Source organism: Vanessa tameamea, chromosome 8 (genome assembly GCF_037043105.1).
Source record: "Vanessa tameamea isolate UH-Manoa-2023 chromosome 8, ilVanTame1 primary haplotype, whole genome shotgun sequence".
In the NCBI taxonomy this organism is placed as follows: Eukaryota; Metazoa; Arthropoda; class Insecta; order Lepidoptera; family Nymphalidae; genus Vanessa; species Vanessa tameamea.
The window spans coordinates 5,104,217-5,131,469 of record NC_087316.1 but is presented as its reverse complement, the minus strand read 5'-3'; the positions used below and the strand labels follow the sequence as shown (position 1 = coordinate 5,131,469).

Below are 27,253 nucleotides of genomic sequence, written 5' to 3'. Positions count from 1 at the left end.
TATTACGAACATTGGAAAACTAATTAATATTACTTCTAATTTGTACAAAAACATATATAAAACTAATTATTATATTCCTCAATTACAAAAAAAATGTTATTATCTTTTTTATTAAGATAATAGTATGCGGAAGTTAAAAAGTATCGAAACCTGTTACCACGGAAAGTAGACGCAATGAGTCAGATTCTTAGTTCGGACATTAGCAAGAATCTGCGTCAATCTACTTAAATTAGGATTAATTTAAACAAAATCATTAGTTTCCTACTCCAACAGATATACAAATGAAAACAAATAATTTTACCCTTAAATAAATCCAATAAATAAGCTTCAAAGTAGTTCGGTGAAATGAGTCAAAACCGTATATTTAAAAAAAAAGCGTAGTGTTTACCATCTTCCTTCCGCATAATAAATTTACTTTGTAAGTACGTATTTATAGAAATTATTCAATAATTATTTTTTCAATTTGTGTCTATGGTATTAATCTAATATTGACTCTATTCCGCCTCTATAACAAAACTATGTTCTATACTACCCAGTGGAACGCTTTAGTAGATCCTAGTCAAGAGGACATCATTATAATAATTAAAGGAGCAAATTTAAAACAATCTTAACGATATATTAGTGTTCATAAAAAATATTACATGGAAACAGCCTAATTTCCTAACAACAGGTAAATATCCCAATGTTGACTTAGAGGCTTCGAAAAGACTATGCACAACTTACATTATACAAGAGGGATGTCAAAATTAAAAATATTAATTACTGTACAACATTTCCACGTGGATTGTTGGCACAGTACACACATAATTCTCACGTTGAATTGCAATACGGAACCAGCCGTCCTGTTGCTATTGGAAGCGGTAAGTCGTATAATAAAATATGTACATTAATACTGTTACACAACAGCGTGGTAAAAACATTACGTGAATACAAGTTCAAGGACATTTTAATGTGACGTAAACACGCTAGTAAAAATATTACAGGTTTTTTTTTTTTAAAAGAAAAGTTGCAAATGTCCTTTGTAGGACAGGGGGAAAATTAAAAAAAAATACAAAAGAAGTATTTTGTCGACATCTGATTAAATATATCGTTTGGGTTTTTCAGCATATCGTTTAAAGAGTACCGTGTAAAATATCATTTTATGAATACCGAATACATTATTTGCAATGGTAAATAATAGAGTTTTGTTATTTAAATTGGAGTCAATTGTTTTAAAGTTTAAGTTAAACTATAACCCAGCTCAATGATACTTTTTAAATTACAGCTATAACAGTTAACATTTATTTCGATTTTCGTCCGATAAGTTTTACTGCAGTATGCGACTATATATATTTTATTTTTAAGTCTGATTCGATCTTGTGTATAATATTAATAAATTGTCAGCATGTGCATGCTATACGATTTTTTTTTATTGAGCTACATGGTCATACCATAGAATATAAAAAAAAGAAACTAAGAATTACGTTTTCATTGAATATTAATATTAACTTTGATTTCCGTGCAGGATATATAATTAAATTGTATTGTAATATCTATCGTAAAAGAATTACTAATGAATAACCTGCCGGTTCTCGGTAGAGTCTATATTCCGAAAATATAAATGTTACGTTTGAAAATTAGAATACGTAGACTTTATTACTTTCGAGAATTTCTTGTTGACAGATAGTTAATTATTCGTCATAGAAACACTAACAAGCGGAAAGAAAGACGCATACCTACGTGATAAAATACCAACGTTATCTATCAAACATTGCAGTTAATAACTTTGAATAATTGAGAAGATATCTATATCTTAAATAGATAGGCACTTTGTTTCTCATTGTTCACCTTCTGCGAATTCCTTTGATTTATTATGTATTATGTTTATTATGAAATTCACAAATCATTCAAGTGACGGTTAAAATTACGCCAAGATGATTAATTTTATATTATCAATGAATCACTTAATTTAGACAAGAATGATTATGATTATTTCGTTTTATTCATAAAATATCCTTCGAAATCACCTAACTTTATTGTTTTTAATGTAACAAATTGGCGAAAATATTATTGGCTAAAACTGGAGTACCAAAAGTAAAAAATGTGATAAACATAACACATCTCGACACTATAGTTTATTTGCTTTGAATAAAATATTTTTTATTAATTGTAGAAATTATATGAATGATAATTGTAGATATGATGAATATTGTAATGATTTAAATCTATCTTTTTCTTTTAATTAAATACATATATCTGGATGTATTCATATGTTTTTGTGTCACTGATTAGGCTTGATTGATATTAATTAAAAACAAGCAGAGACATTTTATCGATAGCTTAAAATTTATTAATAATTTAGAACGCTGATTTTTTTTTAATTTACTAATTTTGTCTATGATATATATCTATATCTAATTTTAATCTATATCACCATAAATAATGATATAGATGAATACAACCACGCTAATCATTTCCTCCCATTCGTGCGGTACTTAATTTAAATTATTACCTTTGATTAGTAAATAAATAATGAAATTATTAAAAATATATTATTATTTATATCTCTATTAAATATGTAAACATGATCTGTTATATCGATTGGATAAATTTTGAGATATGGCATGGCAGACAACTTTACTGTTTATTGTCATAGTAGTTACGCGTCTCGCCGGCGCCTGCGCAACCTAACAAAGAAGACATTGTTTTATGTTTACTTGCAAGGTTTGTTTTATTCTTGAATGTCAAGTTAAAATGTTTAGCGTAATAAATGTACTACTTTACTGGCTAACCGGCAGCTATATTTTACTTTGTTGTTAACATCTTAAAAAACATAAGTTACACGGATAAAAACGATGTACGAATAAAAACAAGACAAAAACGTGTAAAAAATAAATTGAATAATAAAATTCTCACGATAAATCCAAAATATAAAGAAAATATTTTAGAACATAACATAAATAATTTAATTAGAGTTTGAAAAAAGAATCTTATAGGCTTCATTTTTGTATGTATTTTTTTAAATAAAATTTTTGTATTAGTACTTTTTAATCATACGCCTGCATAATGAATGTTAGCAAATTCTCTTTTATGCAAGTCAATGCAGATTTTAAGTGTGCTGGCGTTATTAACTTAATCGATAATATAATATGAAAAAAATATTAGAATTATCATTAACAATTACAATAAGAAATAATAGACTATATAAACTAATATCAGAATTTAATTTTAACTTTCTTGATCACACAGTATACTATACAAGGCAAGTTATATGAAGAAACGAATAAGTAAAATTTAACAGATTTCTACAAATTAATTACAAAAATTATATCCATATTTTAAACAGTATCAATATTATTTATTTGTATAAATAGACCTTAAAGGTTCATTCATTTTATACAATTTTAGTGAATGTTTTGTCTTATACAAATTGCAAAGTTTTTAATCTTCAACAAACATTGTGTAAAACAAAAAGTGGTTAAAATGTCGTAACATGTATTTATATTAGTTTTCATTGTGCACTAATTAATAGCATATTCTCATGTGATAATATTTGCTATCGCAATAAAGGCGGACTACTTGCGTCGGCGCAGGGAAATTCAATAAAGAAGAAATATGATAGTGTCAAGTTGCCATCTCGATTCTCGTAGGCTACTTGTCTCCGGTCAGAAGGGCAATGACCGCAGACTGTTTCCGCCGACATTCGGCACGTTAATCGGTAAATTACAAAATGAAACCGGATTACATGTATACAGTGCACTTCAAAATTTGTGATCGCAATGAAGATATATTTATTGTTTTTCATTTTATTTTACAAATTTGCAGATATTTTACTTAAATATATTTAAAGTCAAGATTGCTGTACGGATATATACTTAATAAAGAATAAACTTTAAGGCGGCAAGACAATAAAAAAAAAAAGTAAAATTGTTTTAATTTCATCGCGCTCTAACATTTGTTATTATTATTTCAGTATGTATTTTTTATTTAGTTATAAGTCTAATCACATAGAAATCTATAAGTATTATTTTATTATGAAGAGGGAATATTTGTTTGTATGTAGGGGGTAAGCTCCGGAACGAATTGTCCAATTTAAAAAAAAAACACTATTATTATTCTACATTGCTCCTGAGTGATATAGAATATAAACTATATAATTTTCTTTAATAATAAAACGCATCCGTGCGAAGCTGGGAGGATCGCTAGTAGGTTGTAAAAAACTTGTTAATTGAATTAGTAAATTACTTTAACAATAACAACAACAACTTGAACTTGTTGAAACACATTTAACAATTATTACCTGGAGCTCGAAAATGCCGCAATTGAATATTTATAAATTTTCAATTTTAATATTTGATACTAAAATATCGGAAATAGAAAAAAAATGGATGACGAAAAGTTCCGCTTACTATTAACAATATAATTTACCCATAGTTTATTTTATTCGTTCACTACTATTAATAATCAACGCAAAACGATATGACAGCCGCGAAAATTTATTTTTATCATTCTAATTACAATTTATTAATGTGTATTCAGAACAACCTCGGACGCCATTAGTGCGTGTCAACGTGTCAAAGGTGTTAATTTAGTCGCATCATCGTTAAGACCACACGCGATATGCTAAAAGTCAATTGCGTAATTGAGTGTCTTCAAAACAACAATAGGTTATAAAATCGTATTCTATGTATGTTATAAGTCCTTAAGACTTGTCGTATTGTGTGCAAAATTTCGAAAAATTTAAGCTGTATGTAAACGCTTATAGATAAGTAATTTGGTATTAATTGTTGGGAGCTATAATATTAAATATTGTCTGTATTTCTTCTTATGTGTCTGTATTTGATCTTTATATTCATGAAGATACATAAAATAAAATATATACATACAGAACAGCAGTGCGATATTTTTCAGGCCGTTTATTTACAAAAATTGTGATAAATTATATAAATAATTGAATCTGAATTTTGAAATATTGTAAAAATCCAATAGATTTAATAAATATTACTCAATTTTATGTGATGTTAAGTGATTTTTTATAATCGTGGAATTAATCATCTTGTTATTGGTTAGCTTATAGGACTCTGTGTCTTCTGTGTAAGTATTATCGGAACTCTGTATTAAAAAGCTATGGTATACATTGCTTCGAGCCAATGGTCCTGCATCCGATTTCCCTCCAATTGTGACATAATGCCGTTTCAACGAGAGGGAATAGGAACACCTGTGTTTGCACACATAATATTTTGATAAAATCAATTTTATAATGTGAAATTTAATTGAAATCCAACCTGCACTTGTGTTGGATGTGATTAAAACAGACTATCAGAATGTTTCTCGAAAAACGAATTTATTTTACTGTTCTCGAAATTTAATCTACACATGTCCGTGGTACCGTCCCGTTACAGTTTTGTTACGCATCGCCTGTGAAAATAAATGGATGAGTTCATTTTGTATTTACGTGTTTAGTTTATTAAGTCTTGCTATGTTCAAGTTTATGCTCTTAAGTTAAAAATATTTACTTATAAAAAATACAGATTGTCAAGAATCACGTGCGTCAGTTTTCTAAATTAAATTATTGCTTTTGTGAAGCAATCGAGATACTGTAATGAACTGCATGTTATTAATAATCTTGCTGACACAATTATATTAAACATTTTAATATAATAATTTTATTATTATTATCATGATTAACTCTTACTGGCGTTAAACTAAAACAAATTAGTTTTGATTATGGTCTATAGTATCACTACTAAGCATGTATAATACATACTACGAATCTATGTATGTACGTAATAAAATTAAATTGAAGTATCAAAATTATCTATTTAAACTACATTGATTTATAAAGTGGAGCAGAACATAGTCTTTAATAAATAATTATTTCTGTCCTGATTCGTGCTGTGAAGGATTAGTGGGTCATTCATTTTCATCGTGCGTTTTAATGCAGGTTATATATAGCTAGGAATTTCATCGTGGGCGTTCCCGTTATTATCCCTATCTAGCTTTGAACTCTTTTTTAAATAGCAAAATGAGTCATGTATAATTTAAGCAACAAAATTTAGGATGTATGTGTTAGCTGTGTTCGAATGAAATAGTCGGGTTTTAGTCGCAATCGTATGGTTTATTTTTGTTGAGTGCCACATTGTACTACTAAGGGTAGTGATCCGATTAAATCTATTTTTAATTCTTCTTAAATGGCTAATTGTTAATTACCCATTTAAGAAAAACTTTTATGTTATAGGTAGGAAAATGAACCACCTGATGGTATGGCTACCACCGTCCATAAATATTGGCACTGTAAGAAATATTCCTTACGTCGTCAACCTGGGAACTAAGATGTTATATCTCTTATGCCTGTTGTTACTAAGGACGTAACTTGGCTTCAGCTAAACGAGAAAAAAGAAAATAAACTTCGGAAATAAGATAAAATTAATAATAAGCATTTCTTGTTAATTATTAAAATTTGGCAACACTTTTCGTCAAATAACGTAATAAGTAATTACTAAAGTACTAGTAATTTCTTTGTAAGTACGATTTGATCGAAATAAATTTACTTTTTCGTTAGATATATATAAAATTTTAACAAAATTTTAAACGACTTAAAATTATCAGACGGAAAAACGATCTTAACGTTTTATTAAAATTAAAAACACGAACATTAAAAAAGCACAACCGTATTGATAACTTCCTTTTTTGACGTCGGTTAATAAAATACGTCCTGACCATTTATTTGTCTCTTAAAAATAATTGTTCGACTGCATATTTAGTTTCAGTCTAGTTACAGAGTCTAGCTTCCTAAAAGTAATGGCGGATTGTGTAGTATTTTACGATCTCTATCTAAATTTTTAAATCTAAAATTTATCTCCATTGTACTGAATCTATGTATATTTTAAAACTAGAACTTTCTATCGCGAGCACAAGGAGCCTGTAGTGTATTTTTGGTGCGACTTTAAAATGTTTCTTCCGCTTTACCAAGGTCCACGTTTCAAGACTAATGTTGTATTTTGTATGTGGCAAAGAGACTGAGCTTTCATGAGTTTTATTTGTGCTTATGGTAACAATCGTGATCAAAGCTAGGCTAAAATCTTCTTCTCAAGAAGAAAGAAGGCATTTGCCCATTGGGACATTCACGGGCTTTGATTAAATAAATTAATTTCATTTTTAAAAGTTGAATATTTTGTTTGACACAAATATCCGTGAATCTGACAAGGTCTTTTATTTTCATATTTAGTATGAAATAAATCTATTGTTAATTTACCTTTTTAAATAAATAAATATTAGCTATCGTGCAATAATTTCTTAATGTTAAAGTTTTACTTTAAAGTACATAATACCAATGCAGTTTATTTTCTTTGTTAAATAAGGATATTTAACTGTGTTTGTAGTTTTACAATATTCATGTAAATAGTATGCATTGTATGTTTGATCATGCGCAGCCATTTATAATAATAAACGTCATCGCATAAAAATAGATCGAACCCTCGCTCTCAACGAGAAAACATCATTATCAGTTACAGTGAACGATTACAAATCTGATTCATACCTAATTCTAAAGCTCAGTACTGACGTCACAGAATATCAATCTAGAAAAAAAACACTTAAAGTTCTTTAGATTTGGGTGCGGTTACATACTTGGCGTATATCGTCAGTGTTTTCAACGGATTTATTTATTGTGTATGACGTCACGCGCCATTGACCCGCCGCCGCCGCTTCTTCGTCTAGGTCGATCACTCGACTCTGTGACAACTCACATAATTAGACTTTGTGCTTTCGTACTACTGGTCTTATTAATGGATCTAACCGTACTTTTACTATTAACGAAAAAAAATGTTTAGAGATTTAGGAAAATATAGTGAAAGAGTTTATTTCTGGGCTGGAATGAAGCGTGTTTTCTTTGAATTATCCAAATGTCGGCTATTATATTATATTGATTGTATTTAAGATATATTATATATGTCATTTAATTGTATTAGAGTGATTCATCAGTCACGAAACATGAGTCAGATAATGTATATTATTTACTTATGTTTTCTAACATATACTTAATAGAAGATAATATTACAATATTAGAATAATTCTAAATCCTTATATATCCTAATAAACGGAATGTTTTGGCTATTTATGTAAAGACACACTACAGTACATTAATAATATAATTTAAGGTGATATTTTTGATTCTAAAGTCAATTACCAAATTTTTTGTTATACCTTGTCTTTCAAACTGTGTTTGTTTGGGCTCACTTGAATACAATTTCATGACTTTTAATAATAATCTGAATATTATTATATATATCCTTCTTTATTTAACTAAACCGAAGCATACTCATATAATACTTAGACAGTTACATTTACATATTGAAAATGTATGCATCATATTGTCCACGCAATCATGAAACAGTAGTTATTTTTAAGTATAATTAATCTTTATATTATTATTTAAGCCGTATTAATACACCTAATACACGACGGTATTTATCTGCGCGTTAAATTTATCGTGAAAATATATTATATAAACATACGTCAGCGCTGAATTTTCATGATTAATTTGTGTTAATTCATCATCGTAAAGGAAAACATCGAGACGAAACGGATCATCGGATAAAAAATTGCCACATGTGTATCTGACAACCAGAAAGGAACACAGTCTTAGCCCAAAGCTGGGTTGGCCAAACTGGACATTTTTACTTTATTAACGTACAAATGTCAAAACAATTTATGTGTGGATATAGGTACATATATATGTATATATATGTATAGGCTTAAGTAGCGTCTCGAGTATTAAACGTTTGGTATATTATCTAAATGCTTATTTTAATTAGCGAAACGTGAAGTATCATAGTGCTGAGTGTGTCTGTATTATCGTTTAACACACCAATCGACCTTCAATTCGTTACGTACGGTAGGAATTTTGTAAAACAAGTTATCAGCTTCGACTTCACACAATTTGTACTGCTAAATATTAAACTACTAATATTAAGATAAATTATAATTTTATTATTATATATATAAAAATCTATCCGATTTAGGTTATTTATCGAAAAATGCTTGACATATTTCGAAAGGTCAATAGGCAAACATCACGGAGCGGCAATTTTCAAATCTTTTATGGATTGAAAAGTTTCCAAATATCTCGATTTTTGAAAATAAAAATGACGTTTTTCGTTTGTTTCAAAATCGTAAAATTAGCATGAATTTTTTTTTACGTTTTGTTTTATTTAGCTAAGTTTTTTTTTTAATATCAATACGTATTATATTATATATATAGTAAATTACACATATTATAACCTTTTAGTAACAGAACAGGTGTTTGGCTGAATATTACGCAGCTATTTTATTACTTATATTAAAATAACAATCGCTTCTAGGTTTCATGTAGGACATATATAAACATTTAATTGTATATAATTACCTATTACTTTATATAAATAGATAAAAACAGTAACTAGGCAGAATCAACATTTGGAACCAGTGGATTTTCGTAAAAAATTTTTTATTTGGATAGATCACGCTATTAATTTCCGATGTGATCATTATCATTCGATCATTTCCTATTCATTTATGATTCAGTTTTATATTATGATAATCAATGTTGATCAACAGTGCGACCGTGTAAGTATTCACTTCGTATCTCAAGCATATATTGTCACCACAAACATACGGTTATACGCCATTCATTCAAACGTAGAAAGATGCACAAATTCATTCAAATAATTTGGTAATTATAACAAAAAAAAATTAAAAAATATTTAACACGTGAAATTTGAAAATCGAACATATTATACAGGGTTATTGATAATTCGACGAATTATCGTAAGGAGGTAATAGGGGTGACTATTTGCGATAATTTTAACCCCTATATGCATTATGCAAAAGTGAACCATTTTTGAGTTATCGCGTTTTTTTCAAAAAATTTTCAAAATAAGTCAAAAATGCAACTTCAAAAATTTATTAAAAAAAAAGTATCAATTAAAATCTATTTTTTTCTTCTGATTTATAAAAACGAATAAACACTGGTTATTTGTCAATATTAAAACAATAACTATCGGTCCAAATTTAAAAATGCGAGACGGAAAAAGATATTATTTCAATATTTTTTTGATTTTTTTTCCACAAAAAGCCTTAAAAATAAAAAAAAAACATTATGAAACTTGTTCTGCAGATTATTTTAAAAACATAACCGTTTACTTATCTTTCCGAAAATATATAAAAAATAGGAATTTATTTCAAAGCAACCGAAATAAAATGATCAGAAAGGACGCTGGTGGAAATTCGTATTCGAACATGACCGAATTCGTACAAAAAGTCGCTCTTTACAATTCCCACAAAATTGATTTAAAATAATATCCAATGTAAAAAAAACTTAATTATTTACTTGACTTACCTACTTAATACAAATTAAAAATAAAATTTAGATATATAAACAGTTCAGTAGCTAAGTTACAATTAAGATATTTTGTATTATCATTTTAATCCTGTGCACGTTATTTACGAAGAGGATGCTGAAAGAAGAATTGCTTTCTGTAGATTCATGCTTAATTTAGAATATGCATCTTTTTTGAAAAAAATCCTCTGGACCGACGAATTCAAATTTGATCAAGATGGTATTACTAACTACCACAATAAACATTATTGGAGTGAAAGTCGTAACTTCTAACGGTAATCCATTTACAGATTGTTTTGCTACAATTTAAATTCATTTAACCGTGATCTTGAAGAATTTAACGCGGTTGACCGCAAACTGACCTTAGATTTGGAGTTTTAAAAACTAATTTCTTATCATTCGATAGATTTAGTTTGAAAGGAAATTCCCTTCTTTAATTAGTTTATGCATGTCAACATTTCCTGCATTGATTAAATATATTATTTATCAATTTATACCTGAAAATAAAAATGTTAAACATTATTTAAAATTTTCTTCATAAAGGTGGACAATCAGACTCATGTATATAATTCGAAATTTACTATGTTATGTATATGTCTACTTTATACTAATATAATAAATGTTACGCTTTCACAGCCAAACCACTGAACCGAATTTGATGAAACTTCAGTTGGTGGTCAGGTGTTAGGTAAAAAAAAAACTACTTTTTTACCTAACACCGAACACACGAGCGCAGTATCGGGAGACAGCTAGGATGTATATATATATAATAATTCAATGTTTAGACAAAAATACATACATATACTCTATTACAACCATTACAGGAAAAAAGCTAAATAAACAATATTTGACTGCAAATTGACGCGATATGATTGATCGAGAGTTTGATTAATCTGTGATATTCACTATAGATTTATGAAAAAATGACGTTTTGAACGTCGACGAAACTGTTATCGGAATTTTGGAAGTAGAATTAATGTGGAAATAAGTGTTTAAGTGCAATAGTGTTGTATTATAAATAAAGATATATTAATCATAAACCCTTAGTAGTGCACAGCATAGCTGAGTTATTAGCAAATCGCATGAAATACGTAAAGGTTTGTTTACCTTTTTTCATATTTCCATCGGAATAGGAAATACATAATAAGGAGGCGTGGTTTGTTATTATTCTATCAAACTAAGGCATTCGTGTGTTTATTTATTTAATTAATTTTCTATTACAAATTGATCAATAAATGCGGAATATGTTCTTCTATGCGAAAAAAAACACTTATAATTATGTTGCAGAGCATTCGATATTTTAAGAAATAATATTACTAAAGAGAAATCACTATGCATTTTAAGGTACAGTTGAGTTATTGTACTATATTTTTAAGTGAATCACAAAATCACATGTAAAGCCGTAAAACAGTTAATGTATACCAAATTCCGTTTGTACCTTTTCTACGAATTGTTTTGGATAATAAAGGCTTAGAACGTGTGCCGTAATAAATTCTTAGAGTGGTTTTATTTGAAATATACTTTATTATACGTAAAATACATTTTACTTTACCACGTGACGTCAGTTTCCTAACAGATACAAAGTGTTACAAAAATAGCAACACGTAGAATTTTATCCGAAGAAATATCTATCTTAAAGTTTAAATGAACAACGGATGGAAATTAGTTATTTATCATTAAATATATATGTCAATGTCGCTAGCTATAAGGCTGAAGATCCCGTGTCACAAATTCAAAGTTAGGCCATTAAAAAGTTATTCAATTTTTCTTTTCTCAGTAGCGGTTTGTAGTTTGACAGCTGGCAGCGTTTACGTTACCTCGCCTCGCGAAATTAATTAAATATCTTGTAAAATCTCTATATTTACTTGTCTCAATTTCAAAGCGTACAATTTAATTTGAATAATAGTAAATACTTCATATTAATATGCATATTATTTATTTCGATAATGTACTTCGTTTCAAATAAAGTTATCGTTTATAATTTCACAATTTGTTTGAATATTTTCTGTGATGTTAATGACGATACGAAAAAACTTTTTAAAGTCTAGGCGATTCATTATTATAGATTTTGGTTTGGTTTGTGACATCATTGATCGAGAACACTCTGTATATTAAATTTAAACAATATATGCATTAAAGTAGCGTATCACGTTTAATCAGTTTTCAATAATTCACGAGAAACATACAAAATAAGATTTTTGAATTATATATTTATTATATTCAATATAAATTAGGGTGTATATATAATAAATATAATTTAAATAATTTTACATAAGGATTTATACGTTTACTTAACATGCAATAATTAAAGTTAACAATGACAATTTAGAGTACAGTCTGGTCATCTTAGTTCGGTTATAAGATTAGCCCGCGTTAAAAATATTTGCTTGTGAATAATCAAATAATTAGAAAGACCATAAAGTACTCAAACGCAATATACATTTATGTCAATAGGGCAACAAAACGAATAATATAAATTCGGAACAAACACTCGAGTATAAAATCTCACACCAACTCGGAATCGTGTTTATTTCAGGAATCGGCTGGATCTGATCCAAAAACGAGTATAATCGGTAGCCGGTCACTTTTCCCGCTGACTCAACCACTGAGTAACTCCTCTCCAGTGTCTTCGCTTTACGAATGTCAAAGATCCAGCCCACGTACTATTTTTATATGATAATCCCGAACTATTTTCGAAATTGTGTTTGTAAATTACACGGAAAATAATCATTTAGTTGTTACTGGGAATTTATTTTCCTTATTTATTTTATATTAACTTTTTTTTGGAAGATTTCTTAGATAAATATACGTGTTACTCATGACTTTACATTTATTAATATAAGTGACGCGTATATCGCATTTAGGTTTATAATGAGTAGGGTTTTCAAGCATAATTTCACCCTTTTAGAAGTTTTTTAAAACTTACTTATGTATGGTATGAATCAATTTCTCCAAACAAAACTTCACTAAAACAGATTCAACAGTTAGCCGTGAACGAAACATAGACTAATTTTGAATTTATAATGTTAGAACAAAGTATCTCGTGATTTTGCAAGATAATTACGCATGGATAGTGATGTACTAAAGTAAAATAAATCGATAGTATTATTTTCGATATTTCTGTGAACGCGCTTAGGATGATTTTGTTGACGATGCTAAATAAGATTGATAGTTGAATAGTCACTCGTACATGCGAGGATAACTATTTTCTGTTGTTACACAATCACCGTTCTATGCCAACTGTTTTCTACGACATTGTCGCGAAAATAATAAATAGATAAAAATATATTTGACGTGTTTAGAACTCTATTGTCTATGTTGCTTCTACTATGTAATTGTTATAGATTATACATTAAATTTGCAGTAATTATCTCGAAAATTGATTATGCTGAAAGAAAAAAAAACCTTAAATTGATTTAGTTAAATAATTCCATTTTTGATATTTGAATTTTTTTTTAAAAGTCATTTCAACTGTGTTTGAAATTCAGCATTTTTTGACGAATCAAACCAGTTGTTTAAGTATATTTTGACATAAATAAGAAGTATTCATTAGTAAGAAGTATATTTGAAATAAAATAAAAATTGACCTTTAAATAATCCAACAATAAATTGCGAGAACGTGAACTGCCTAAACAGTTTTTTATTTGAGTAGATGTTATTACCTTATTCCGCTAAATCAAAAACTTGACATGTTTCTTTATTTTGGTTTATAGAGCTCATTAAATTTAATTAAAAAAGAATATATTACATTTATGATTTCTTTATCAACAAATATACTTCACGCACTTTTAAGATTAATATTTATTTAAGCCTTAATAAACAATACGTCTGAGTGCATCCCTATGTTCGTAAAGAGATCAATCCGCTATGTTAATTTGTAAACATATCAATCAAGTATCAGGTTTGAAGATTCCGATATGTTCCAGAGACATTATTGTACACTATTGATTGCAAATTTCACTATAGTTATTCTATTTACAATATGACTAAAATTAATATGTTTTTAGAATCAATTAAAAATATAAAACCTATTTTATAATTTTAAAAAAAAATTACTAATTTAAATCCCAGTCTTATAATACATTTTAAATTATAAATGTCTTAACTTATACCGAAGATCGTTTGAATTTTAGACATTTACTTCAAGGTACGAAGAGAGGTCAGAATGTTATCCTTGACAACTAATCAATGCATGTTAGATCATCACGGAAAACCTGTCTAATGACTAAATATTTTAAGAAGTTAATAGATAACAAAATAACATATACAAACATCCTAACAACCACGTATAAAAACGGAAAAAATCGTCGAGTAATCGATATTTCGATGCAAAATCGATTATATTAATATTCACTAGTTGCTTGACTCAACTAACAATGACACGATCCGAAGTAAACAGTGACATTTGCATATACGTATGTACAAATGTCTTACGACTTTTATCGACGTAATTACATGAGACTACGTTATATTTTAATAGGTACTTATAGCTTATGTTGCGATCGTTTATTAAATACGTAACAAACATCTGTTTTGACGTCGGGTAAAACTCTCGAGATAAAACAAAGATATGAGGTATATTTTAAAAGTCATTATCATGAGTTAAGAGAGCAACATTAAATGATGTAAAACAGATCGGCCTCTGTGAGACGGTTGGATTTGTTCCGCTATGATAAATGTATTGAATCGCTTCGAAACGAACTTGGTATATAATTTTAGTTTATTCACTGAAACGTAACTTTATTATGCAAGAATTACTTTATTATTTATATACCTGACCAAAGAAGCGTTCCCGCGCCGCTGCCATGGTTTCGTTTCGTGTCTCACTTTTGATAGAATTTGTGTCGGTAGGCTGTGTCATATTTAAGGATTCCTGGGACTTTTTCACGGGATCATCAGGTGTTGCCTGCGCCTGCGCAGCCTGAAGCGCAGCTCGTTCACAGTTGTCATCTGCCACTTTCGGTACTTTATACACACTCTCGTTTACTTTACCACCTCCAACACCGTTAGTTTTTTCACTGTTTTCTTTCTGCTTTTTCTTGTTTTTCTTCTTGTTCTTCGGTTTCTTAGGCGTCTTGCCTTCGTGAAGACGATCGCTAGCGCAGCACTGCACATTACCCATGTCGAGGTGTGAGCATGTCGCGGTTGCTCGGTCGGCGGGAGTGGGCTCGGTCGGTCGGTCGTTCGAGGCGCGTCGGCGTCGGCGCCGGCTCGCGGAATGAGCTCGTGAGTCCCCGGCGTCGTGGCGCCCACCCGCCCCGGTATTTTTGACGCAAACTTTGGATTCGCGCTGACCGCCGACTACGCGGATGGCGTCCACGAAGGATCGCACCCGAAAGCCAAAACGTTTACGCGTGCCGGCCGCGCTGGCGTCATCGCGCGCCTCGGCCCCCGCACCGCAAGGTCAAGGCGTACTCATTATTCCTCCTGGGCACCCGTCGTCACGAACCGCTCCGTCAAGAAGGCTTAGTCTAACAATGAGCGAGACCTCAACACCTTCCTCGTCAACTGTGGCCGAGTTGCGACCCGTTACTGTTATCGATCACGCAATGTTTACGTTTAGCTACCACGGGAACGACGAAGTAACCAATAGCGACACGATATTTACGGTTGTTATGCATTTAATTAAATCGTGCGATGCATAGAGTATCAACTCGGCACGTATAATATAACTATTATTTTATACAATTTATTTTCATTGTAAACAACGTGCAATGTTTTGTTTTAGTGCGGTCGTGCCGTGCGCGTTATCAGACGCTCCGAGACTGGCGATGACAGATCGTAGTTATATAGTAACGCGACCACGTGGTTCCGCTATGCATCGAGTTGTAAATTTAATACGCCGAGTTATCCACGCTAGAGGAAACCGAATAACTTTAATTATAATATCTTTTGATGTATAATTCGAGTTTCCGATAATAATATCAGTGTCGGAATTTCGAATTAAGTATCGTAACCATATTTAAGTCAATATTCTAGTGAACCTTTAGTTATATACCAGCATTGTAATTCTAATAAACAATGAATGTATTAAATAGTTATATATGTATTTGTTTATTGTGTACAAGCGAATGTCTCTGTTTATAAGTAGTCTGTGACGAAGCATCCTAATCAAGAACCTGTATGCACGCGCCCCATCATAATTTTGAAGCCCCGTTTAATTAATTTTTGCTCTACATTAGAAATAAAACGCATTCTCGATAACTGTACTAGTAGTTTTATTGTTTCGCGTCTATAAATAAATTCAAATCATGCATATAATCATTCCAAGAAATAAAACAGTTTTTAATTTTGTGTGTATTTCATTATTTTTGTCAAAGTATTCGAACAATTTTATTAAACAATAGTGTAAGCTGAAAAGTTTTGTTTTAAATACTGCAATTAAAAATATATGTGTTTGGTTGTAGGTACATTAATCAACCACAGCATAATTTGTTCAGAAATTGTGATAAAACATGCAAAGTATGCCGCATACGTCAGCGACTCCGTAGTGACGGGGATTATGGGTGGGTTGTTATTTGACGGGGAGAGAACCATCTTCCTTAGTGGGTAGCAATGGGCATAGACATACATAGGACATAGTCCCGCTTTACGTTGGGGGGAAAATGCATTTTACAGCATCAAAAAATATCGAACTCTACCTGAGTTTGTTATATTTTATTAATAAATTCGTGTACGAAAATTTGTATGTTTTTTTCGGTTTACGTCATTGTAGTCACCTACTTGAAATTAATATTGCGTTAGCTTGGTCACTGATAAATAGCAATTACGTTTTTACTACCCTCAGTGCAATAACGATAAGAGAGGCAGCCATATCGATTGCCTATTCTATATAAACAGTGTAAACTTACCATATTTTTTTAAAAAGTAAATAAATCACACACACACACTCACACATACACACACACTCACAATAAACTTTAGAAATATTTTTTTTATTTTACAAAGTATTTTCTTATTCTTCTAATCGTTCGAAAATATTTGTAATCGTATTATTAATAAAGAAATAAATTATATTAATAATAACAGTACTGTTTTACTATACGGAAGAAAAGCCATTTCTTAAATATTTGTTATTTATGTTTTTTTATAATTATTAGAAAAATATGTGTTTATTTTATAAAGTTTGTCTAATTTTATTTAAATCATTCTATATGTTATAGCAATATATAATATATTAAACAATTTGTCTACTCTGCCTTAAATATTTCAACATTATATCATCATTCGATCGACCTTTCTTGAGGGCGTAGAGTAACTTTTATTCAACAATTTTTATGTAATATTTTGCGTATGTAACTTGACCACTTTTGCACGTTGTTGCTACTTTGAGAGATGTTCTTGGATAATTTATAAAGTAATGCCGTTAATATTGGGGTCATTGTAGTAGACATTAAATATTTCCCACTAATGTCGTCCACTGTGACTGTTCACAGCCGAGACACGCCAATTATGGTAGTGACATTACAGTGCACAAGGGTCTGTGCAAACACAGGTGCACCTTTTATTAATCCACATCAATATCCAAGGCACGAGATTGTAACTACCAACTTCCTAATTCCTGGTTACTTATCATTTTATGAAAGAAAAACGGCTCTAAATATTTTTTACAGATTCGATTGCAGCTGTCGAGCTTGTCTCTGAACCAACGAGAAAGCTATAAATATATTAAGAAGGTATTTGCGTTATTTTGTAATTTATAGAATACCAGCTACTCGGCCCGGTTTCACACGGGTACAATAAATGTCTATATCACGTCTTTTGCTGCGGCCAGGAATTCTCGGCTTTTTCTACTATTTAATTTTCCTTGAATAACTTTAATTGTTGATGAAAGTCGCATCAAACACCGTTGAGTAGTTTAAATACTCTTAACATACAGACGGCGGGAAGCGATTAATTGGCTTTGGCAAATGGGTCTTGTGATGATAAGTGGTCACCACCGCTCATACACATTAGTACTGCAAAAAATTATAACATTGCTTTACATCAGCAATACGCCACCAATCTTGGGAACTAAGATGTTATATTTCCCTGTAGTTTCTCTGGTTCACCCACGCTTCAAACAGGAACACAATACCAATAAGTATTGCTGTTCGGTGGTTCAATATATTGTTTTTTGCAGCTTTCTTGGGTAGTCCAAGAAAGCTTGCAAAAAACTCTACTGCCAAGCTAGTAAGTATTCTGAGATTATCAAATTCAAACAAAACAATAAACTCTTTTAGTTTATATATTAGTCAGAGTAAATATATGGGCGACTGAAATTTTATAGGAATGCATTATTATACTTGTAAATTTAAGACTTCAGATATTTTAAACTTCGGTTATTTGGGTACGTGTGTCGCAACCTTTGATGGCCAGGAAACCGGGCCACGCGGACTTTTAACGTATCGACGCCTTTCACACTGACGCGACGTGAAAAAAACAACTTTCTGCATTCAAGTTACTGGTTTTCGTATCAAGACATATGTTAATTTTTAGCCATAATGAAAATTATACGAATTTTCCTTATCTTTTATTTATCTTATCTTTTTATTAAAGAACCAAGATAGATCACAGGTTTGTACATGTGGATCTTAATTGACGCTTGCGGCTTGTGATCCAAGCCATCGACAGTGTTTTTATAATGCTTAATTTGACATTAATTAAATACCTACATCAATCGAATATGCATCAGCTATGGTTACTATTGAAATAGTTGATAATATCTGTGTTAGTAAAATTTTACAACAATTCACTGTAATCACGAAAACTTTTGTTACCAACGAGCGTTGACACAAGGTATGTCGTCAATTATGTTTTTGTGGAGATCCGACAAAGTTGATATTTATGAATAAAATTTCGCATCCTTCTATTCAACAAGGAGCCTTCGTTTCCAAGTGGGACATTCACAGTATCTATTAGTTCGTTCGGTTAAAATTAAATTAAAGCAGAAAATAAAAAGTCTAGAATTGACTGCCTCACCGATCGCATCATATATGGCGATCATCAACTGAAATTAAATTAAAAATCCTGACGTCATTTTTTTCTTTTTTTTTTAATGAATGTAAGAATAATTTAAATTATTTATTAAGTATTTAAATATAGGTATACCAGAAAGAAAATAGAATCATGTAGTCAGATAATTATTTAAAATTATATTATTATTTTCAGTCAGTATTATTTATTATTAAAAAAAAGAAACTTTCGTCGTTCTGCAAGACAGACAAATTAAATGGAACCCGTTAATTTGCCGGCCCCAAATGGCGTCAGCAGTTTAACTTCATTTAAATATGTTTAATTTCATTTAATTATAATATTTAAAAATAATAATTATATTAATAATAAAACGTAACTTTTTAGCACGCAGGGTAATAATGAAAAAGTAAAAAATATATTTAAATTAAAAAATAGAATAAAATGTCACGCTAAGTCTGTGCCCACGTGTAAAAAAAACACATGAGTAAACTCACTCCCCATTGTGCCAGAAACGTTTCATTGTAAACGTTACATATTGGACGGTTGCATTATAGTTCGACCTTGACATATCACGCTAATAAACAAATCGCACTCACAATAGTTACACTTTAAAAAAGAAAACATTATGCTTTGGATACGTCATCTTAAATGGTGTTAATAACAGCACATCACTTGTTAACTAGATTTACAGTTTCCGTAGACCTCTGACTGGCGTGACCGAGGATCATTTTGCTCGTCTGACAGCTACTTCACGTTATAAACGTAATTATGACAAATCACATGGAACCAGAGATTTCAGTCGCGTCTGTGGGCGTTTTGACCCAACTAATTAAGCGTGACTCTGAAATTATTCTAGAAATTTAGCCTCTAGAACAGAACAAAAGTTGCAAATGGAGATTACAGAATCAAATATGCTGATAAAACTAACCTAATGTGAGTGTTAAGATAAACCCTTTTGCTCACTCATGATTCAAAGACCCACTAACAAGAAATGTAACAGACTTTTCCGTTTGGTATAAAATAAGACGTCCATGACAGGAAGACTCAGCTCCACTGCATAGGCGGTTAGAAAAGTTAGACGACTAACTGATGTTGATACTTCTCGATTAGTATACTTTAGTTACTTTCATCAAGTAAACTAATAACATCTTATATCCGACTTCGCAAAGTAACATCCTTCCTGGGGCACGGTATTCGTTTCTATAATAAGATTCGAATGTTATTTTTAACTTGGCGACTTAGAAAATTTAAAGCTCATGTCAAGAAAACATTGTTAAATAAGACATATTACTCAATACAAGATTCTATTAAAGATAAAAAAGCGTATGCTTAATTTATTTTTATTTCTACAGGATAGACATATATATAATTTTCATTGTAAATTTCTGACATACTCAGTAATTAAAATGGAGGAAAAGTAACTGAGTTTCTTGCCGGTTGTTGTATCTAATTTCCGACCCGGTATTCGCTTTACATTTGATTCTACACAGTAACATGACGATTCAAAACTGCTTTTATGAGCCTACATGAATAAATAATATTTTGATTATGATTTTTTCGAACATTGAAAATTTTCATTCAGATATCGACTCCAGAATGATTTATGTAAATTAGGAATAAATACAGTATACTAACCTTAAAACTATTTAAATTTATTTTAAATATTTCAATTGATCGATATTATTTAATAAGAGATAGATAGATCTAATTCCATCTTAGATATAAGATATATTGGATAATAAATATTATTTTATTGTGACTTAAAAAACTCCATAGTATATTTAAAAAAATAATAGCTTATAAGGATCTACGGAAGATTCCGCGTAGATTGTTCATAGTCTCATACCAATACGTTCATTATCTTACACGTGATTGAGGCAGAAAAAAATAAGCTTAATATATGTCATGAAAATATACTAGCTGCTTAAGGGCAAGATAGAATTACTAACCTCAGTATCACTTTCCGCGACCGCTATTGCGATATCTTTATTTAAGTGTTCCTCTCCCTTATCAAATTCTCTGTTCAGTTCCAATACTTCCATTTCCAGCTGTGGTGATGATTGCAACTCCTCGATGCATATAGAGTGCTCCGAGTCGGAATGAAGAATATTTGGAGTTGGCATTTTCAGTATAAGAGGACGAAAGTTCAGACGAGAAATTTCTGGAAAAATATATTAATTAATTATTATCAAATTTCGAATAAATCTTAAAATCAAAACAAGATTAGTAATAACGGATTAAAATAGTATTGAAGATTATTGAGAAAAATGGAAAAATAATCATAAATAATAGAAAAAATATATCTCTGTAAGAACTTAAGCTGTAATTTTTTTCAGATTTTTTTTAAAATACATGTTCCTTCTTATGTAAATTATAGAAATATTTTAACGTTAAAGTCTTATTTGTTTTCTGCCACTACAATACTATAATAACCTTGTAAAATCCATGAACTTACCCACGTAAGTTATTTAAATTATAATACTATTTTATTCGCGTAGGTTTAGTAAACGAGTTTTGCTTAGTAACCTTAACCGATTTATTAAAAAGAATTGTAATTAATAATAAAGTTAATGTACTTACTTTTATTTTCAGCCTTATCTCTTTTCAACGTTTTACAAGCTTCTGGAACGGTTTGGCCTTGGGCTGTGTTAGAATAAATTGGTCTAATTGTAATTTTCTGAAGGCCGCTGCCAGGAAGAAGCGTAGTGACCACACGTTTAGGTCTTTCTCTCTCGGGACTTCCTTGATAATGTCCGTATGCTTCGTCAGTTTCCGCATCAATATCAATTAAGCAATCTTCAAATTGTTCCAAATCAGAATCCAGTTCACTCCTCGAACCTCGAGAGTCTGGTCTATAAAATGATTCAGAATTTCGTCTGCTACTCGACGGTTTAGGTTCAGGTGACGAAAAACTCCTCATGACGGCACTTTTACATTGACTACTCCGGGGGCTGGTCTCATTTTGTGGAGCGGGTGAGGAGTAGCTTCTTGGTAGCTGACTTTTAAGACCTTGCATTCTATGCTGCTGTTGATTTGCTCTGGTTGCTATTAAACCTCTGCCTCGACCGCTTTGAGCTAGAGGTAGCTCCTTCCGACGCATCACAGTATAACTACTTGAGACGTGTTTATCTCTATGGAACCTCCGTCCAACTGGTCTGGGAATAGTCCGAATGTGATTTTACCGTATCTAGCGCGTGTATACTTCGTAATGATTGAATTACTATATCGAATAGCAAGGCCGGGTGCAGCCAGGTGATATATAATATGATAAGCACTGGCGATCACGACTGATTTACAAATACTGTTGCTCCACATTGAAATTTGATTAGTCTAAAAGATTTTAGCCCACGCAGGTCATTGTATAGTTCGTATGGTAATCAACTACTCACGCTTTGCATAAAATTAAATTAGCGGTGTGATACGCGGTCAATGATTTAATATATATATTTTTTAATTTTGCAATTAGCGGTACACACGTGCTTTTCAGCTTACGACGTCGTTGTTCAATGACAGAGCTTACGTTACGCTACGAAGAAGCGTAGGTTAAGCTCAGGAGGTAGACAACTTTCTCTTTTCCGGTCTCTTGTAATAACCATCATTCATTAGCGAGCCATTGCCATTACAAAATTCATGTCTCACCAATTTCTATTCTGATCAATATTTGTTTGCTTTAAAGCTTCAATGATTATTAGTAAGAAAATAAAAGAGTTAATCGTTCAATTTATACTAAGTGGACACTTAAAATATTTCTATTTGAAACGGCCCGGAGGCGATCGTTTAATTTCCAAGTTGTGTTATCTTCTAAGAAATTAGTAGTTTTATAATATCATCTAAACACACAAACGTAATTTTTTTTTTAATTTTGTGATTGAATAATTTCGGATGTTTGCTCGGATCATGTTGTAAAAGCATTTACGTTGCCCTACTAAAGAATTATAAACCCTCAACGTGTAGTCGGGTACCATTTGTAACTATCTTATGCTTGTTCCTATTACTGATAGTATTTACGTCACAGTTTCGACAAAAGTCTTTTATATTTTTTAACATTATCTACAGTCGTCATAATGTTAAAAAAAGAAGCGTGAGTCGATATTTTAATTTCTTCAAAACTATTTCCTAAAGTAACTCTGGAAACTTTCCAGATTACATACGGCACGAGTAGTCTTCTTCTGCAACACAAAGATCGTATTGATATCGGTTGCATTACTCCAGAGCGAAACACCATAGGATCGTATGCTTTGGAAGTAACTAAATAAAACATTGCGAGTTGTATACAAATTATAATAAATAACAATTAAACACTGGTAAAGAAGATGATCAGAAGATGCATTGACATGAATTCAGATTACATTATTGATTAAATTGTAAATAAAGCACCATGGGCGAATTGGTAACCCGCAACAGTAACCGTAACTAGCAATAAAATTTAAGTAATAGTTATAAATAAGTATATATCAAATTATTATAAAAAATACAGCTTACACAGTCATTTTACCAGCAATCTCTATACTAGGAAAACTTTCGTGGAGAATAGATACCTACTTATAGATATAGGTAACAACGGATTAGGTTGGATTCAGATAAGTAAGATTTAGTTATAAAAAATGAGTTATTAATGCCCTCCTTCAGCATTCAGGATACTGATGGGTGTGCCACGGTATTGTAGCACATCAGGGATGTACTACAATAGCGAGGCACACATCACACTAAGCGCGAGTCAACTGCTTTTGCTCATTAGTCCCAACAGCATCTTAAAAATGAAAGCGAGCAGGTAGACTGCAGATATGTGAGCCATTCTTGCGCTATTTCTAGTTGAATGGATCAGCGATGACTTGCAAATCAACGTTAAACATTAATGCTATTATGTTTATTTGGACTTACGTAAATGAATAAATACTAACATAGAAAATACGTTGTAATACTAACAAAATGAGTTTAGATGTTTAAAATATTAATGTATTACTACTATTTATAATAAAAAATAAGACCTATAAGGACCGGCCGATTCACAGAATGATTGAAATATTTTAGTACATTATATATATTTAATTGATATTGAATAACGTGGAATTGGAATATACGAACGTTTCAGATATTTCCAGATTAGCATTGGATCGCGATAGCCAGCTACAGACACGTACACGACCTGCACGAAACACCGAAGGTTAAATTTAAATATATTTTATGGCATTTTGCTAATAGATTTTTATTCCCCGTTTAAACACTGCATTTTCTTTACTGGGTTTTTAATAGGGTATCTAGTGTAAGAAATTGTATTTCAATACAATTAAAATAATATTAATATTCGTTTTATAAATCAGCAACTTCGTTCGTTGACTATACTTGATAGAGACACCAATTTTTTATGTTGGCGGGCGAGCAAATGTGATGGTGGTGGTGATGGGGCTAAGATGTTATGTTCATTGTGTCTGCAGTTACGCAGGCTCACTCACCTTTCAACCTGTAACACAACAATACTAATGTTAAATAGTTAGGCGGTAGAATGTCTAATGAGTGGGTGGTACCGCCCCTGAGGCGATTGCACAAAGCCCAGCAAGTTATGGTTAATAAGATACGCCTATTAGCTATTATTATGCTTTATTTAATGTTATGGTATACTAGCTGTCTGACCCGGCTTGGCAACTAAAAATGTTTGAATCTTAATAAAAACTCGTATAAAACTCTATTAGTTTATTAAAGCTACCAATCGGTATGATTTTTTCCGACATCTTCAACCATCGTCGTCATATTTCAGCCAATGTACTCGAAACCTTAATACACCTAGACTTTCCTCATGAATCACTCCGTCCACTGGTGCAAACAGTTGATCCCGATCAGACAGATAGAATGACAAACTGTGTTTTGTCATTGTAATATTTTTTAATAATAGTACAATTAAAAAGATAGGTAATTTGATAATGTAATATATTTTGCAGGTACTTTACAAGTACCTACATAAACTATTACAATTGTGTGATTCTGTAAGAATTCACGTCGTATCTCTCGTGAAGACAAAAGACTTACGGACTACGGTGATTCGCCATTTTGATATGTGTATTCTATAAATTTATATTATTTATACAATCGTGTTCTCCGGTGAGTTTTAAGTTTCTTGTTACAGAATACCTCTGCGATGATTAATTAATTCACTAAAAATATGTTTCCATCGAATCGATTTAATTTACTAGCTTAGTAATATCATGCGAAAGTTTTGTGTATTTAAATCTTTATTGCTCAATCAAATCAACTCAATCAAATTGAATAAGCCACTCAATCAACAGCCGAGCCATTTTACTGAACGGCTCTGTTAAACCAGCTTTCATTCGCCAATACATCTTCCATTCATAGAATTAGTTAATTTTAATAACACTCTCCTGTAAATCTTCATAGACATTAAACATTACAAAAAATGTGTTGAAAGTATAATATAAAATTGTATTTAACCAAATAATAATACGACCTTCCCAATATAAATCTTTTTATTTTATCAAAGGTTAATTAAACCAGTTGATTACACATTGTACATCGCTAACATTACTCGTTCTTTTAATAAAATAAATTTTCTATAGAGACATCTATATTATGAACTCGAAACTATGTAATAAAACATGAATGTCGTTCTTCTTATCGAAAAATATTAAAATTGCATTATGTTAACACTAGATGGCGTCTATCGTGGTGGTGGTATAATGAGTAATCGTGCCGAGAGATGGCGTTAGTTGGCACAGTTATTATACTTATTTTTAATATTTTTTTTATAAATTGCTTGTAACACCTCACACAAAAGACACGTCAGATAAAAATAAGTGTATTATAACAATTATTTTTCAAGACGAAAAACATACTATTACCAAAATAATTCATGTTAAGCTTAATTTAAGAAACTTTTTGATTATTATATTTCGTTTTTATGGTAGGAATATTTATGGAAATTAGAACCTCCTTATTTAATTTTACCTCGATGTGATCTTTCTTCATACATCCGTTTGTTTCTTAATAACTAATTATTTGTTCAAGAACAGGAAGAATTGAAAATTATCATTTTTGTTGACTAACGACGGATTTTCCTCTTATTCGTATTTGTCTTTAAAGAATGGATATCTGACTGTAAGTAAACTAATATAAAGAAACACAAAATTTTCAAAATGATGACAAGCATTGCAGACGACAAACATGTTAAAGATATATTTTGTAGTAATGGCGGTGGCAGAGGCGGATTAACTTTGTGTAACGTGGCCTAGCAACGCTCTCGGGGCCCCTTTACCCTTTACTCTTTTATTTCTAAAATATTTGTATCTTTACAACGCAATTTCATTTATATTTACGTTTTTTATTATCAGATATATTATTTATTATCTTTCTAATATTTTTTAACCGCGAATGCGCCTTTGGTGATATGGTGATTCCCGTTTTAGAAGTATAACTTAGTTATATTCTTTTTCACGACTAAAATTGTTTAATACATTTTATTTTTCTGTAACTAATATATACGAGTAACTTTTTGCAATAAATCAATGTATTATTAGGTACAGAGAGAGTATTGCTCATATCGTCAGATACAGAATAATGTATGTGTATTTTACATATTAGAAAAGTGGTAAGGGTTAAATAAATGAAAAAGAGAAATGGATCCAGAAAAAACATCTGATTTCGATTGCTCAAAAACTAAATCAGAAGATTAAGTGTGGCATCTGGTTGTGCTCTTTTAACTCTGTAGTGAGTTACTTTCATGTAACACGCAATCAGACGCCTTTCGAGCAAGACTTCAAGAATAATTTTAATAAACCCTTGTTAATCCTATAAATATTAATTAAAAGTTTAAGTCAGTAGCAGCATCGACACATATCCCGATTAATTATTAATGACTTGAACTAAATACTTCATGTATTTTTTGTTGTTGTTAAGGGGACTACATGAGCTAAATGCAAGTTTTATAATGAA

At 30.7% G+C, this 27,253-nt stretch overlaps 1 protein-coding gene across 6 annotated transcripts in view; it reads right to left on the bottom strand.

The window, feature by feature from the left end:
• Sarm (Sterile alpha and Armadillo motif) overlaps positions 1–22,803 on the bottom strand; it is a 74,702-nt gene extending 51,899 nt beyond the window's left edge. For 2 of the 6 annotated variants that reach the window (XM_026639585.2, XM_026639586.2), the window contains exons 1-2: positions 21,893–22,802; positions 21,262–21,473 (exon numbers count right to left, since the gene is read on the bottom strand). In XM_026639585.2, the coding sequence (XP_026495370.2) occupies positions 21,262–21,473; positions 21,893–22,412 (732 nt within the window). In that variant the 5' untranslated portion in view covers positions 22,413–22,802. Of the gene's footprint in view, positions 1–15,131; positions 15,698–21,261; positions 21,474–21,892 lie in introns of those variants that run through there. The other 4 variants (XM_026639584.2, XM_064215657.1, XM_026639587.2 and 1 more) reach the window with 4 other exon arrangements.
• Positions 22,804–27,253: the final 4,450 nt, after the last annotated feature.